This window comes from Notamacropus eugenii, chromosome 6 (genome assembly GCF_028372415.1).
Source record: "Notamacropus eugenii isolate mMacEug1 chromosome 6, mMacEug1.pri_v2, whole genome shotgun sequence".
Classification (NCBI taxonomy): domain Eukaryota; kingdom Metazoa; phylum Chordata; class Mammalia; order Diprotodontia; family Macropodidae; genus Notamacropus; species Notamacropus eugenii.
The window spans coordinates 117,908,565-117,926,701 of NC_092877.1; the positions used below are offsets into that span (position 1 = coordinate 117,908,565).

At 33.8% G+C, this 18,137-nt stretch overlaps 1 protein-coding gene across 4 annotated transcripts in view; it reads right to left on the minus strand.

Moving 5' to 3' along the window:
- The window catches only part of EPHA5 (EPH receptor A5), a 486,363-nt gene that overhangs the window by 91,321 nt on the left and 376,905 nt on the right, over positions 1-18,137 (minus strand). For 2 of the 4 annotated variants that reach the window (XM_072620887.1, XM_072620885.1), the window contains exons 7-8: positions 16,297-16,456; positions 1,269-1,374 (exon numbers count right to left, since the gene is read on the minus strand). In XM_072620887.1, the coding sequence (XP_072476988.1) occupies positions 1,269-1,374; positions 16,297-16,456 (266 nt within the window). The remainder of the gene's footprint in view (positions 1-1,268; positions 1,375-16,296; positions 16,457-18,137) is intronic. The other 2 variants (XM_072620886.1, XM_072620884.1) reach the window with 1 other exon arrangement.

The window sequence follows — 18,137 nt, forward strand, 5'->3', positions numbered from 1 at the left end:
CACTGAGGCCAAACTGTAAAAACAAATGAGTAGCACAGTAGAAATCCACGTTTATATCAATCCTCTGATAGGAGTTTTTTGGGGACCAACAATTTTCTACAAGTTCAATTTTTTTTCCATAAAGAGACTTGCATTAAGCTTTTTTGAAGGTCTGATTCTCAGACTCTTTTCAAATGGAAAGCTTATACCATGGAAGATCACTAATAGGAATGCAAAATTACTATATGTTTATATGTTTGAGGAAGGAGAATGTTGAATATATTCATCACATTATTTATCAGAGCTGCAAAGGACCTTAATACTCATCTATTGCAACCCTCTCATTTTACCCATCAGGAAAATGAGACTTAGAGATGTTATTTGCCCAAGGTCATACAGGTAACTGATTCAAGAATCAAACTCAAATCCTCTGACTCCATATTTAATACTCGGCTACACCACACTATTCAATTTACCATTAGGAAATAAATTCTATGCTAACCCTGTGCCGTGCCTTAGTTGAAGTTAAAAGTCAATTTGTTTTAAATTACGAGTGAATTTTGTATATTATAGTATTGGATATCTTCCTCCATGTTACCTTGTCATTTTGGAAATATAACAAATACATATTAGAAGTATTTAGCGGAGGATCTAATGATTTTTAAAAATAAAAACAAACTTCAATAGACATAAATATGAAATCAGTCTCACATAAAATCAATGCACCTCAATGATGACAGTGAAGAGGTAAAATCATTTGTGAGCTGAAGTCAATTTAGTCATGAAAGCCATCTGCTACCCAGCTGTTCTCTATTTTGTCAATCAACTTCAAGGAGTAGACTGCTTGTTATCTTTTTATGATTGTTTATCTCTCCTCTTCCTGTTAAGACACCAGTAGCAGCCTTGAACAGTCCCCAGTCCAGTGGAGCACTGCATTCACTGTGAACTAATCATTCAGGCACAGTTCTAAAACAAGAAAAACTATCTTGATCTTTTCTTCTCAACAGCAGAAATCACATTTGGCTACCTTGAACGCATTAAGTCCAACAAGACAATCTGATCCCAGTACAATATTTTTTTGGATATAGAACAGTTAGGAATTAACAATTTGTGTGATTAAAAAATAGAATGGCAAGTTCAAAGCAATACCTGAAAAATATATCCATATGATGAAGTCTACCATTTTTATATCATTTTCATTATTTGTGCCAGAATGCACTTATAAAAAAATAGATCAGCTCAAAGTTAAGATGATCTGTAAAGGTCAGGATCATAGCTTTCTCACTTACCTTCCACTGAGGAGGAAACCAATAACCACAGCCAGCAAAATAACTCCCACTGTAACTGATACAGCAATTATAGGAATCTGGCTTTGATCACTAGAGGCTGCTACTGCTGAAAGAGAAACAATGAATGAAGATTATAATTAAAAGGATAGTTAATATCACAATGAACATTGTTTAAAGGGTTGTAACAATACTAGTACAATAGACATTTATAGGATATTAAGAATTTTAAGGCACTTTGCATAAACTCACAACAACCCAGTTAGATAGGCAACAGATTTTATTGCATATATTTTACAGATGAGAACAGACTATATGTATATTTCAATATATACTTTAGCAAAATAGACTTGTACTTGTAACAATTCTCTTTTTCTCTGATACCTCTTCTCAAAAATCAGAACTTAATTTAAAATGGTTATTCTTTTGGAAAATATTTTGCATCGAAAATATAATTCAGATAAATCTGCAAAACATTAGTAATTCATTTGATATGTTACATATACTATCTCTGTTCTGAATAAGCACATATTCAATATGTTATTTGTCAAAAAAATCTAATTTTTGTTTCTTAAAAGTTAACTATTTTAGAATATAAAATTATCAGAATGTATGAGCCCTATATTGAAGTATTTTATACTCTAAGTGGGAGAGACTGCTTGAGTAACTTTTAAATTTTATAAGCAAAGCATATTCTAACATGAGAAACAATCTTCTTAAATCAGCCCTACCCAAAATCAACATGATTAGTGCTTAAATCCAAAATTCTATGGTAGCCCTTTTGACAATTAAGAAAAAATAACACTCTGAAATCCAGCCCACATATAATGTGTGAATGTACTTGAGATTAAAATCCTACTAAAAGCTAAAACTATGAACATACCAGTAGCAATAAGGACATTTATGCACATCTAGGAAGAGTGTGTAAGGAAAACTACAGAAAACATTACTTATATTAGATTGACTTACAACATATTTCTGGAGGACCAAACAAGATACACGCATCTTAGATTAAGGTAATCTAACCAGGTAAGACATTATCAGGTGAAAAATGCTGGGAAGCATTTCTTGCAGAGGATGGAATCCAAGGTGAATCTTCAAGGAACCAAGAGAAACTGAAAAGTAGTGATGAAGGGGCAGAATATTCCAGGTATATGAGAATTGTCAATGTAAGGGCATAGCGATGGAATATTTGATGTTGCATTTGAAAAATAGCATTTGGGCCAGTGTGGGTAGATTGCCACATGCATGGAAGGAAGTAAAGTACATAAAGATTGAAAGATGGCATAAGTTTATGAAGAATTTTCATTGCCAAGGAGAGCAGTTGAAGAACAATCTTCAACATGAGGATGGGGAGAGGAGTGAACAGAGATTTGAAACATAGAATAAGTTAGTGTACTGTAACAGAATATATTTGCCCTCACTTGCCCTCAATAAGTTCCAAGGATCAAACCTACATAAATTATATCACAAATCTGTGAAAGAACTTAATGGATACTATATATTGAAATCACTTGATAACTTTTGAAATAATCATGAAGAATGAATAAGGTTCCTTAAGACTAGAGGGAGAGGGAAAAACACTTTTGTGACTGTCAAAAAAAGGATCAGTGTAAATTATCCAAAAGATGGGTTGGTGATCTTGACAATGATTACCAGCAACATGCTAGAATCCTGCATTGAAGGTGTTTGAACTCTCAGAAAGAGAAAGATTTATTCAAAACCAATTTAAATGACTTGCCTAGAATGATCACATGTCCACTGTGCATCAAAAGTACAGATTTACCTACATCTTTTTGGCTTTACTACTAGTTTATTACTCTTTACATCATGGGTTTGTAAAGAGACTTGGTACAAACGAACCCAAACCAACTACAACATCTATGCAGACAACGGTTTGAGGTACTAGGGGTGTTAAATCTTGAAACATAATAATATATAAAGCTGACACAATCTCTTAATTTACACATCTGTAAAGCTTCATGGTGAAACATATATTTGATTTATTTTCCTTGGCCCTGGATAGGAGAACCTAAAGTAATGTTTACATGGGATCATTTGGAAAATGCAGAGAAGTAGATTTAAATTCCACATAATGAAAAACAATCTTCTTAGTAGTTTTATTCAAAAGATTAAAGGGCCTATATTGGCTACATATCTTCTTGTGGGAGATGCAGAGAAATGTGCTGTTCAGTGACAAGGGGTTGTCAGAGGATCTTTCAGATTGATTCCAACTTTAAGATTCTGTGATTTGGTCATTCTGGGAATTTTGTATATTTGAAGTAGATAATTACAGGCTAGTACACAGTAAAGAATCAAATGGCAGTTAAATTATGATAAAATTAACAATGCATTCCATTTCACCTGAAAAACAATTCACTTGCTAAACATCTGGTGCCCATACTATATTCTCAGTTGGTTGTGAACAATTTATTGTTATAGCCAATAATATTAGAGAACATATCGAATAGTAGTTGTTATAGAAATTGTATTCAAAACAGAATGAACCACAAGCAGCACTATTTCTGCTTGTAAATATTAAAAGTAAAAATCCATTACCAATTATTTGTCCTTTAAAAACAGCATATTGTATAAATTTAAAGGTTATGAATATTTATTTAGTAATGGTATCCTTCATTCATCCATTACATAAAATAATTATGTATCTATAATGTGTAATATGCGGTGGTAAATACTAGGGCGATAGAAATGTAAATAATACATTATCTCTACAAGTAAGAAGTATAATACAAAGGGGTAAATTTTATATGTTTATGAATAGATCAATATGAACACACATATGTACATATATATATTTGTATAAATGCATATAAATAGAACTAATAATTCAATAATTATTCTGGGTATCCTTTGTGTTCAAAGTGCTGGGTGGAACATTTAAAGTTGTGAAAAATCTTTTGGATTTTAGGAGTTAAATGGGAAATGGTGATGACAGCAACAATAGCTAACAATTGTATGTCATTTCAAGCTTTCCAATTATTTTATGTTACTTGACACTATGTTACTTGACAAAACAAAATAACTCAAACAGGTGGAGCAGATAAACAGCAATTCAAGGCAATCTATGTTGATTTACCTAAGTAGCACAAAAAAATAAGTGCAATGGGGGGAAAAATTGAAGAAATCATTTAGGGTCAATGGAGTCATGGTTTCAGAAGTATTATTTGGTTTCATAGTGAGTGAGAAAATGGTATTATTCATCATAGAAATTGATTTTTAAAGTTTCAAATCCTTTCCGAGAAGGCAAATAATGAAATTGACATACCTTAAATTACTCAAATTAAGTAATCTACATTAGATACTGGGACATATATATATACACATATATATATTTTTAAAGAGAGTATTTTGAATGATCAAGAAATTAAAGCAAAGTTAAAAAATACAGCCATGCTCTCTGTAATCTGTTGGTAAATATTTGACAAGACAGGAAGGGCAGAAGTTATCTAACAAACCCTGCTACTGCAGGTCTGCTAACATAATTGATGAAATTATTGAGGACACCAGGGGCACACATTGGAATAAATGAGGCAAGATCATGCTAACATCTTTCCTACAACAAACAGCACACAAATATGTCAGTATTTGTTGTATGGAAAAGACAAAGTGCCAGTTGAGAATGAAATGTTACTAAGTGTCTGAAAAAATGATTCAAACAAAATGAAATTTGGAAAAAAATTTTAAAAATACTTTACATTTGTCCTCAGTGCTGCTCTAATTAGATATTTATTCTACACGTGGATCATTTGCAAATGATGACATATAGAAAAATTGATTTTCACAAATTATTCATTTTTAAGTCCAAAACACTCATTGTGAAATAATTTCAATGTTAATTAACAAATTATTGAAAACCAAATTAGACATTTTAAAATTCAATTTTTCCCCTTCTACTCCAAGTTTCAGTTTGACTATATATATTGTGTGCTGTGGTTTATGCTATAATACCTTGGGAGAATTATTTTGGAGTTAGAATGGTTTTTCCAGATACTTTTAAATCCTGAGAAATGAATGGATTTTCAGTATAAATCACCTACCACCTCTGTTTTCCCCCCAAAAAAACCAAAGCATAGTTACTCAAACCTCTACTATATGCAAGAAACTGACACCTACAATGTATAGTAGGGAAAAGAGTGCTACTTGAGGTGCAAGGAGGGAGGTCATTCCTGACAGAATAATAAGGGAAGGATTCATGGAGTGAATAACATTTGAACAAGGGATTTATGGACTTTGTTTTTCAGACCTCTTTGGCATGTGAATGAAGTTAATGAACTCCTCTCTCCACTGGAAAAGTACAAGCTCCTTGAGAATATGAATTTTAAAAAAATGTGTATGTAAATGTATATGTATAAATATAGGTATACAAATATATGTGCATATTTTCTGTATGTATGTATATGCATGTGTATATTTGTATATATATATACATATATAATTATTCTATACATACAGTAGTATGTATCAGTTTTATCAGATAAATACAGAAGTATTTCTCAGTTTTTCACAGTTAATTTGGGCATTTAAAACAGACAAAATAACTTATTTCCTCAAAGTCTTTATTGAAACAATATTGATGTTACTGTAGACAGTATTCTCTTAGTTCGGTTCATTTCACTCTTACTATATTATTTCATGCAAGCCTTTCCCTGTTTTTTCTAAAATTATTGAGGTCATCATTTCTTGCAGCAAGTAGTATTCCATCGCAATCATACAGCACAACTTGTTCAGCCATAACCCAAACGATGGGCATTGTTGCAGTTTTCAGGTTTTTGCCACCAAAAAAGGAACTCATAAACATTTAGGTCCTTTTCCTTTTTTCCACAATCATCTTTGGAAATAGATGAAGGAATGGTATTGCTGGGTCAAAGGGTATAGGTAGTTTAATAACTCTTTGAACATAATTCCATATTGCTCTCCAAAATGGTTGAATCATTTCACAATTCCACCAGCAATGAATTAAGTTCTCAAATTTTCCACATCCTCTCCAACATTTGTCATTTTCCCCTTCTATCATTTTAGCCAAACTAGTAGGTATAAAATGATCTCAATGTTTTCATCATAACAACTACCCAAAAAATCCACTAGTTTCCATTTTTATTCTCTTTCTGTTACTATAGCAATCATATATGTGTGCATGCTTGTGTACATATGCATACATGCATATGTTTTACTTTTCTAACTATGTCACCAATATCTGGGTAGTTTCTTAAGTTTATAATACCTATTTTAAAAATTTATTTAACTAAACATTTCTGAATTTTGTGTAAATTTTAAAGATTTTTTAAAATGAATTACAAATCCTCTGCCTCTGTCCAGCTTTTACCCTCTCCTTGAGAAGGCAAAGCATGCTGCTGTCATTTATATATGTGAGGTCATGTCAAATATATTTTCATATTAGCCATGTTGCAAAGAAAACATAAACCAAAGAAATAAAAAAGAAGCAAAAAGCATGTGTCAATCTGCATTCAGGGTTTATCAGTTCTCTGGAGTTAGATAGCATTTTTCTTAATCATAAATTCCTTGCAGTTCTCTTGATTGGAATACCTAAGTATGTCATAGATGATTTTCCTTGCAATATGGCATTTATTGTGTGTATTGCTCTTCTCACTTTGATTTGCATAAATCTTCAGGCAAATCTTCCCATTCTGCTCTTCATTTCTTATAGCAATATAGTATTCAATCACACTCATAAACCACAACTTGTTCAACCCTTCTCCAATTAATGGGCATCCTCTCAATTTCCAAATATTTGCCACCACAAAAAGAGCTAATGTAATTTTTTTTTGCACAAATAGCATCTTTTACCTTGTTGTTGAATTTTTGGGGATTCATATTTCAAAGCCCTATTCATATTTAAAAGCCCTATAGAGCAAAGAGTACACACAGTTTTCTAGCCATGTAGGCTTAGTTCCAAATTGTTCTCCTGAATAAGATTATTTCACAACTCTAAAAACAGTGCAATAATATCTAAATTCTGCCACCGCATCTCCAGGATTTTAATTTTCTCTTTCTGTCATTTTGGTCAGTCTGATAGGTGTAAGTTGGTATCTCAGAGTTTTGGTATATCAGAGTTATTTTAATTTGCATTTCTTAAATCAGTTTTGATTATCTTCATATGAGTATTGATAACTATGGTTTCTTCTTCTGAAAACTGCCCATTCATAACCTTGACTGTTTCTTTTCATCAATTTCCATGATTTTTTTTTTTTACTTTTTGTTCTTCCAAATGAATTTTGTTAATTTTTGGCCTTTATAAAATATTTTGGTAGTTTGATGGGAATAACAATAAATAAGTAAATTAACTTAGAAAGAATTGTCATTTTTATTTTATTGGCTCAGCGTCTCCAAAAGCAATGAATACTTTTTAAGTTTCTTAAAGAGTTGAGTAATTGTGTTCATATAATGCTTAAGTTTATCTTAGCAGTGAGAATTCCAAATATTTTATATTCTCTGTAACTGTCTCTGTCTCTCTCTCTGTCTCTGTCTCTCTGTCTCTGTCTCTCAGTTTTTGTGAGTGTGTATGTTTGCGTTTCCTTTATGAACCAATTTAGATGTATGTTATGTTCAAGCATTTTCCTCTTCAATGTAGTAGCTATTCCTTATATGCCTCTTTTATGTGAAATTATTTTCCCTATTTGTCTCTCCCTCTCCACTTCCTCCAAGAGCATCCTTCTTTCTCATGCATTAATTTTTACTGCATGATCCTAACTTAATTCCACACCCTTTTTCTATATAGTATTCTTCTAACTGCCATAATAATGATAAAGTTATTAGAACATAAATATACCATCTTCTAATATAGTAAGATACACAGTTTAAACTTATTGAGACCTTTTAGATTTCTCTTTCATATTTATCTTTTCTGTTTGTTTTGAATCTTGTGTTTGAAAATAAAATTTTCTGTTCAGTTCTGATCTTTTCATCAGGAACATTTGAAAGAACTTCCATCAAATGTCCATTTTTCCAAGGAAGAATGATATTTAGTTATTCAGGATAGGTTATTTTTGCTTGTTATCCCAGCTCATTTGCCTTCTGGCTACCATCTCCAAGGCCACCCATTTTTTGAGGTGGGAGCTGATAACTCTTGTGTTATGCTAATTGTGTATCTATGGTTTTTGAATGATTTTTTTATTGATGCTTAAATATCTGTTCTTTGATTTGTGAGCTCTAAAATTAGGAGATTATATTCCTGGAAGACTGCATTTTGGGATGTCTTTCAGGTGGTGATTGGTGTTTTTTGTTTTAATTTTTATTTTAATCTCTGCTTTTATGATATTGGGGCAATGTCCTTGAAAATTTCTTGAAACTATTTTTTTCATGAAGGTAATCCAATAATTTTTAAATTCTCTCTCCTAAATCAATTTCCCAAGTCAATTTTTTAATAAGATATTTCACATATTTTTCCTTTTTTAATTTTTTAAAAAAATTTACTTTATTTATTTTTAGTTTTCAGCATTCATTTCCACAAAATTTTGAGGTCCAAATTTAATCCCTATCTCTCCCCTCCCCTGCCCCATAAAGCCTTGCATTCTGATTACCCCTTCCCTCAATATGCCCTCCCTTTTATCACACCCCTCCCTTCCCTTATTCCCATCTTCTCTCCTTTCTTGGAGGGCAAGATTGATTTCTATACCCCGTTTTCTGTATTTTTTATTTCCCAATTGTATGTAGAAACAATTCTCAATATTCATTCCTAAAACTTTGAGTTCCAACTTATCTCCTTTTCTCCCTCCCCACCCATCCCCACTGAGATGGCAAGCAATTCAATTAAGGCTATATATCTATAGTTTTGCAAAGCTTCCATAATAGTCATATTGTATATTTCCCTCCATCCTAACCTGCCCCCTAGTTATTCTATTCTCTCTTTTGACCTCATCCCTCCCCAGAAGTGTTAACTTCTAATTACTTCTTTCTCTCATTTGCCCTCCCTTCTATCTTCCCTCCCACCCCACTTGTCCCCTTCTCCCCTACTTTCCTGTAGTGTAAGATAGATTTTCATACCAAATTGAGTGACCATGTTATTCCCTCCTTAAGCCAAATGTGATGAGAGTAAGCTTCATTTTTTTCCCTCTCACCTCCTCCCTTTTCTCCTCTATTGAAAAAGTTTTTTCTTGCCTCTTTTATGAGAGATAATTTGCTCTATTTCATTCTTCCCTTTCTCCTCCCAATATATTCCTATCTCACCCTTTATTTTTATTTTTTTACATATAATCCCTTCTCATTCAACTCACCCTATGCTCTTTGTGTGTGTGTGTGTGTGTGTGTGTGTGTGTGTGTGTAATCCCTCCAACTGCCCAAATATTGAGAAAAGTCTCAAAAGTTACAAATATTTTCTTTCCATGTAGGAATGTAAACAATTCAACTTTAGAAAGAACCTTATGATTCTTCCTTCCTGTTTACCTTTTCATGCTTCTCTTGACTCTTGAGTTTTAAAGTCAAATTTTCTATTCAGCTCTGCTCTTCTCATCAAGAATGCTTGAAAGTCCTCTATTTCAATAAATGACCACTTTTACCCTGAAGTATAATATTCAGTTTTTCTGGATAGGTAATTCTTGGTTTTAATCCTAGTTCCTTTGACTTCTGGAATATCATATTCCAATCCCTTCCATCTCTTAATGTAGAAGCTGCTATATTTTGTGTTATCTTGATTCTATTTTCACAATACTCGAATTGTGTCTTTCTAGCTGCTTGCAATATTTTCTCCTTGACCTGGGAGCTCTGGAATTTGGCTACAATATTCCTAGGAGCTTTTCTTTTCAGATCTCTTTAGGAGGTGATTGTTGAATTCTTTCAATATTTATTTTACCCTCTGGTTCTAGAATATCAGGGCAGTTTTAGCTTCCATTTGCTACATTCTAATTTTTAAAGAATTATTTTCTTCAGTGAACTTTTGAACCTCCTTTTCCATTTGGCTATTTTGCTTTCTAAAGCATTCTTCTCCTCATTGGCTTTTTGGACCTCTTTTGCCAATTGAGTTAGCCTATTTTTAAAGGTCTTATTTTCTTCAGCATTTTTTGGGTCTCCTTTAGCAAGTTGTTGCCTCACTTTTCATGATTTTCTTGCATCATTCTCATTTCTCTTCCCAATTTTCCCCCCACTTCTTTAACTTGATTTTCAAAATTCTTTTCAAGCACTTCCATGGTGGTTGAATTTCAAGACCATTGAATATTTATTTTGGAGGTTTTGGAAGCCTTGACTTCCTCCAATGCTATGCATCGTTTCCCTCATCTGAAGGGATAGGAGAAAATATCTGTTCACCAGGAAAGCAACCTTCTATAGTCTTATTTTTTGGACATTTTCCCAGCCAGTTACTTGAATTTTGAGTCCTTTGTCAAGAGGAGGGTATACTCTGGGGACCTGTAAGATCTCAGTTCCTCCAAGGTGGCACAATCAAGGGAGAGGAGTTTACTCTTCTCCTGGTCTGTGCACCAGTCTGGGAGCAACCACAACCACAAACTTTTCTGCCCAGAATCTGCGGGTAGTAGAACTCCCTCTCTGCAGCAGCCTTCAGCTCCACCATGCCAGTGCTCTTCCTCCTCAACCCAGGGCCTGGCTCAGAGCAGAGATTCAGATCAGCTGCTCAATTCCCCCAGGGGCTTTCAGCAGAGGGCTCCAAAAATGGATGCTGCTGAGGCAGTGGTTGCTGCCTGCTGTAGACTATGTTCCCTTTTCACACAGATGAAAGTTTTCTCACTGACTTTTGAAGCTTTCTTTGGTGTTTGTGGCTTGAGGAATCTGAGAACCACCGCTGCTGTTGGAGATTCCACCCCTGAGGCCTGTTCCAGTCCTGTTCCTCTTGATGGCTCTTGGCCAGGGCTGGGCTGGGTTCAGTGGACTGTGATCCACTCTGTGCCCTATTTAATAGAACTTTCCTGTGAGCCTTACATGTTACCTTGGGCTGGAAATCTCTTTCACTCTGTGTTTTGTTGCTTCTGCTGCTCTAGAATTCTTTTAGTCATTTTTTACAGGTATTTTATGGGCTGTGTGGGAAGAGATAGAGTATGTACATCTTTACACTCCACCATTTTGGCTCCACCTCCTGGATATTTTTTTTATCCTTGTGCATGTTTTCTTGGGTCTTGATGTTTCATAGATTTACTGACTTCCACTTGCCCAATTCTAGTTTTTAAGGAATTATTTAAATCACTGAACTTTTATGTCTCTCTTTCTATTTTCCCAATTCTGTTTTTAAGGTGTTATTTTTTTTCCATGTTTGGTGTTCCTTTTTTACCATGGTGGTTTTTTTTTACTTCCTTTGCTTTCATGTATTTACCTAATTTTCCTTCTACCATTTGATTTTAGAAATTCTTTTTAGTTCTTGTAGTAATTTTTGTTGGGCTTGTGTCAAATTCACAACTTTTCTTAGAGACCTTGCTTATTATAACTTCATTGTCTTTTTTTTAAGTCTGTATCTTGTTTTTCCCTCTCACCCTGGTGGCCTCTTGAATTTTGGTGTTGTTTGTTCATTTTCCCCCCTTTTCTTGACTTTGAATTTTATGTAAAAATTGGGCTCTTTCCATGGTTTGGACTGGAGATGGTTTACTGTTCCAAGATCAAGTTTTTGTTTTTGTTTTTGTTTTTGTTTTTCCCACAATGCTCTTTTCAAAGCTAATTCTGAGGTTTTGGAAGTTTTTGGTACTTCCAAGGTGATGTGATCTATGCAAAGGCATGACCAATTCTCCTTTCCTCTGAACTCTGTTACATACTCAAGAAGGGAGATAGATCCCTTGGGACACAATAGATACTTCTTAGGGTCACTCTTCCCTTGGGACCAAAAGTGATAACACCCCTGAGGCTCTCTGATCCCTTGGAGCAAGAAATTATACTATTCCTCTAGGTTTCCACTCCCTCTCAAAGTGCCCTTGAATTATGACCCAAAAGTAGGTAAATAGGAATGGGTGATGGAATTGCTAAATGACATCTGGTCCTGCATCTAGTACTAGCATAGGGGTACCCAGTAATCTCTTTCTGAGTGATGGCCAGGCCCCTTTACCACATCTGGCTTGAAAGATCCAAAAGTTGCTAATGTTTCTGTCACCACCACTTTAGTTCCACCACCAGTGGTTCAACCACATGGGCTCTGGGCCATCCTCCCCCCAGCCATGTCATAGATCTCTCTTTCTAACCTCCCATGTTGTCTTGGGCAGAAAAAAATGTCTCTCTTTGACTTTTTGTTATCTCTGCCACACTAGAATTCTATAGATCTGCTATTTTAAAGTCATTTGGAGGAGAATATTGGAAGAGTTCAGCTGAATGTTTCTTTGTTCTGTCATCTTGCCCTTCCCTCTTAACTTTTTGTTTAAAAAATACCTTAAATTTATCACACAGAGATGGAAAATACTGGGTCATCCATCCATTCATCCATCTATTCATCCATCCATCTATCCATTCATTCATTAAATATGAATGATGTATTGTGTGTGTATGTGTGTGTGTATGTGTGTGTGTGTGTGTATGTGTAAGGAACTCTACGATGCACTGAGAGATTTCCAAAACCAATGTGAATGATTTCTTCCCCTAAAAAGATTACAATCCTTGTGGAAAATTGAATGAAAGAAATGAGAAAATTTTCTATAACAAATAGAATTCTGATAATATGGAATTACTTTCTTATGAAGTAAATTTATTTCTACTCATAAATAATAATGGCTACTATAATAAAACACATTAAATATGAAATGTTTCCTACATTAACATTTGAATCATTACACTTTTATGACATTACTATCTCAACTTCTCACATACTTCCACAGAATGTCCTAAGATATTATTTGTATTAAAATCATTTAGATGGGAAAAAGAATATGCTTTAAAAATAATTTTTCCCCCTTTAAAAAATATAATCTGACTTTAGGAAATTTAAATATATAAGTAGTCCTAAGGTATATTTTTTCAGACAATTAGCAGATTATGACAGAACAAATCAATTGCTCAAAAAATGAGTATTATATGTACTATGGAGAAGTCACTAAGGCAAATTCTTTGAGGCTTGTAGAAGAAATTCTTTTTGTACACTAAAAGGAATTCAGAACATCATTGAGAAATAAGACAGAAAATATGAGAAAAAAATAAATAACGAGATCATATCCAATATGCAAGAGAATTGCAAGGAAACGTGATTAATTGCCGAAATGTTGCTCTCCTTAGCAGAACAAGTAATAAAATTTTAACTTGCCTTAATGATATTATTCTTTAGAAGATGGAAGAACAGAAAAAAAGGAGTTGCTATTCTGTATTTAATACTGACAATAAGGAAAATTTGGGCCCTGAAATAGAGATGACAGAAATATCAGAAGGAAATGACTGCTACATTTTATACTTTTGGAGCAAATTGGAAGGGAAAATTGGGTGTAGTCTGCTTTTGGCAGAACTGATTTCAAAGGATATAAAGTGAGGAGAAATATCTTCCCACATTCAAAATTTTAGACTTAGAATCACAGGATCACAGATTTAGAGCTAGAAGGAATCTTTGAGATTAATGCAATCCTTTCATTTTACAGATAAGGAAAGGGACTCAGGGAGAACAAATGAATACCATGAAGTCACATGGCCAGTGGCAACCCCAGAATTCAAATTCCTGGCATCTGACTTCAAATTGGACACAACCTCCACTTCTTAAGAATATAATTCCCATATCGCAAACACAACAAATTCCACAAAAGAAGAAAGGAGGGAGGAGGTTAAATAGACTAATGAGAATATACAGTGAACTCTGAAATAAAAATAAATTATTAAAGAGTCATGGAAGCAATGGTAGGAAAGTGTCCAGAATATGCAGTCTCAGACCAAGTCCAAACTCATGAGGACTGTTAGGAAGAAAGAGGGTGTTTTAGTTATTGGGTCAGCAAACAAGTAAACAAACTTCCAAATAAGGAAATGAATATGGACAGTAGGGAGGTGGAAGATAATATGAGAATGGAAGACAGAAGAAAGAAGTCCTCCTCCCAATTCGATTCCTTTTTCCTCTAATATAGAGAATTATCTTCAGAATGGGAAATATAACAGTTATAACTCCCAAAAGTATGAGGGGAAAAAAGCAAAAAGAAAGAGGGAAGAAAAGACTAAGGCAATGAAATATATGATAAGTAGGGAACCACAGATTTATAGGAATGTAGGATTTGAAGCTTATATTTACAGAAAAGATTTTGGAGGTTATCAAGAATGGTCTTATATTTTTACAGAAGTAACTGAAGACCCTTGAAATGAAGTGATTTGTTCAAGTTTTCCCAGATCAGAACACAAATAAGAACTCAAACCCAGGTGATCAGATGCTAAAGCTTGTCGTACTATATTATGGAGAAATGGTAAGTAATGTGTGTATGTATGGGCGTATACATGTACATATAAACATACATGCATACACATATATGGACCCATCATCTGTATATATGTATATGTATATATAATATGCATGTGGACACTGTCACAGAATTCATTCATACATATGTATATATTTGCATGTGTATGAAATTTCAAATAATCCTTATCAAAACATTATTTCCTACTTAGAAAAAAGGAAAGAGAATCTAAACCTTAAGGATAGGGATTAGACTGGTAATCTCACAGATACTGGAATCTTCTATATACAGGAATTCTTTAGCATTGCAGGCTATAACCTTCTGTAAAACTCATAGTCTTAGAGAAATTGCTAGAACAATGAGAGTTATCTACCCAAGGGCCCCCAGCTAACTATGGTAGGTTCTGTTTTATTATAGGTCACAATCCTCTCTAAACCTTAAATTATAATAGTAATTCATTCCTCTATAATCCTTAAAATTTTCTCATTGACAAATCAAGTGTACATTGAACACTGAGAAATAAAGACATGAGAGGCCCTTATTGTGATGGTACTAATATAAAAAACTAAGTTAGACATACTTCACAATGATTTCCAAAATACCTGTAATATTAAATACTAATAACATTTTAATGGAATAACAATTCCAATCATTCCAAACAAAGATTTTCAGAAAAAAGCTTATTATAGCCACTATATAAATAAAGGGAAATAATAATTATTTTACCATGAAACAATTTTTTTTAAAATTTGTTTAAAATAGAGGATATGTCACTTTACTTTTCTGGTCCTGGCTTCTAGTCTATAAAGTAAGGGGGATGGAGCAATGGACTTTTGAGGTCCCTTTCAGATTTCACATTCTTGATTCCCATATGATATGCTTTAAAAATACTCAATTAAAACACACACATAATGTGTATCCAAAATTAAAAATAAAATTGCAGTTACATGTAATTTCAATGAAATACTGATACAGTTACATTAAAGTGAGTATAGACAAGAATGAAAACGTTAGAGAGTCTTCCATCTATATAGTTCAGTTATGGTGATTTTTCCAATCTCTTCCTCTTGAACTCTTTGCTTTTGCTCACGTCATAAATGCTTTTTGATAAATATTTCAAGCAAATATATATATATATATATATATGATTTTAATGCTTTTGCATAAAAGGAATATTGAAGCAAGATTTTCAAATGATACTGCTCAGAGCTCTGTTGAGGAAAAGACGGATGGTGTTGGAAGTTTGTTTGAAATCAGAGTGGTTTATAAGAGAATAGTCCTCCCTCCTACCCTGACATGCAATAAGTAAGGCTCTACATGGAATTCTCTCTTAAAGACTTCCAGGGTAGCATTGGAATGGGTGAAGGATACAATAAAACAACCATTAACAAATAAATGGCAACAATTGAATAAAAATGTAGCAGAAATAAATAGTTCTTTAAAAACCAAAGTCTACACATTTCCAAAGTTTAAGGATTTCCTGATGTTTTATCTCCCACCAGAATAAATGAGATAAGGAAACAGGGACAGATGTGCTAACCCACCAACTTAGAGTAATGGTGTGACTAATGTTTCTTAACTAAAGGGATCATGCCTCAGAGAGAATGAATGAGAATAAGACTGACAGAGTTCCTTGCAAGGATATTGATCCACTGACTCTTTTCTGGTAACCGCCACAGAGACATGGGCTGACAGTAATTAAAATGACTTACACACTGGGATAGTTTCAAACTCAAATCTTCGACTGAAGACACCATAGCCTGCTGCTGTGCGCGCTCTGATTTGGAAGACATATACCGAAGCTGGTTTCAAACCATCCGCAGTAATAGCTGTCTCTTTCGATTTGATAATTGTGTAGCTGGTCTCTTGATCCTTGGCCCGCACATACACACATATACCAACAAACAAAGACAAAGGTGAATATTAGAGAAAACAAGATATATCAGATCATTACTTAGTAAAGTACAATTAAGGAATGGGTACTTGGATTCTCATTTAAATTAGATTTAATTCTTGAGAGCAATCTATAAACGCAAGTACATTGTTTATGTGGGATCTAAAATTATTCCCTTTCAATTAACAGACTTTTTAGCTGGGTGCTGCAGATACAAAAGCAAAAATGAGACTTGATCTACTCTCAAGACACTTAGAGGAGAGACAATATATACACACTAAAGTGTATACAAAATGGATCCAAGCTAGTAGGAAGGAAGGATACAGGTTTATTAAGTACTAATTATTGACTCTTTGCAAATATTCTCTCATGTGATGCTCACAACAATCATGGGAGATAGTATTATTATCATCCCCTTTTTACAGATGAGGAAACAAGCAGATAGAAGTTAAGTGACTTGGCCAAAATCACTCAGGTAATCAGGGTCTGAGGCTAGATTGAACACAGGTCTTCCTGACTTCAGGTTCAGTGTTGTGTTTCTTTTGCACTGTCTAGCTTTCTCAAATGAGGAAACCACTGGGAGTATAGAATATATAATGTGAGCAGAGTTTTTGAAAAGAAAAAAAGGATTCTAGGAGGTAGAGGAGAAGAAAAAGGACATTCCATGAATTTAGACCAGCCTGTAAAAAGGAACAGACATGGAAAGTATAGTGACTATAAAGAATGTGGAGGAAAGTATAATATCCATCAGCCATATTTTGCAAAGGTTATTTTGGAGCTCTTCTGTAGTCATTTTGAAAGAGAATAAATTGAATTATTAATAGTGATTTTTTTCAAAAGGTCTGAATTAGGGAAAAATAACCTTCAAATATACTTTCTGAGTCATTGTGTTTTCATGTATTTTCAATCATGCTTCCAGTGATAGATTAAAATTTCAATAACGCTGGGGTTAGACATAGGTGGAATCTAGAAGGAATATCATCTAGTTCTTTTGGGGAGAAGTTTTTATTTCATCCCATTGATTTTCAAAGAATGACAAACACCTTTAAAGCCACTGTCAGTTTTATATCCTCTCTATGGTGTTTCCATTCTGTGGGAAAGACAAAAAGGAAAGGAAAAAGTATTGGAAAACGAGTAGTAAATGAAAGGAATGATAATTATCACTGCTCTTTCTTTTTACCGTATTTTAAATCCTGCCAAATTCATATGTGGTGAATGTGAGCTAATCTGTCCAAACCTAACTGAATTCACCAAAGGTTCATTAAGCACCTACTAAGATCATGACATTGTGCTATATGCTGGAATATAAAAATGAAAATTATATACAAATTGGAGCCTTAACATATTTTGTCTGCATAATACACATTCCACTAAAGCAGACATTTCTGATGATCAAAGATTGCAGCCTTTCTCAGAATTATCCTCCACATATTTTGTTCAACTGTTCAGTCATTTCTGACTTTTGTGACTCTGTACAGGGTTTTCTTGGCAAAGATGCTGGAGTGATTTGCCAATTCCTAATCTAAGCATTAAGGCAAACAAACAGAAGTTAAAGTGACTTGGCTAGGATCACATACCTAATGATTATTTAGGGCTAGATTTGAACTCAGATCTTCCTGACTCAAGAGCCAAAGTTCTACCCACCTATATTTTTTACAT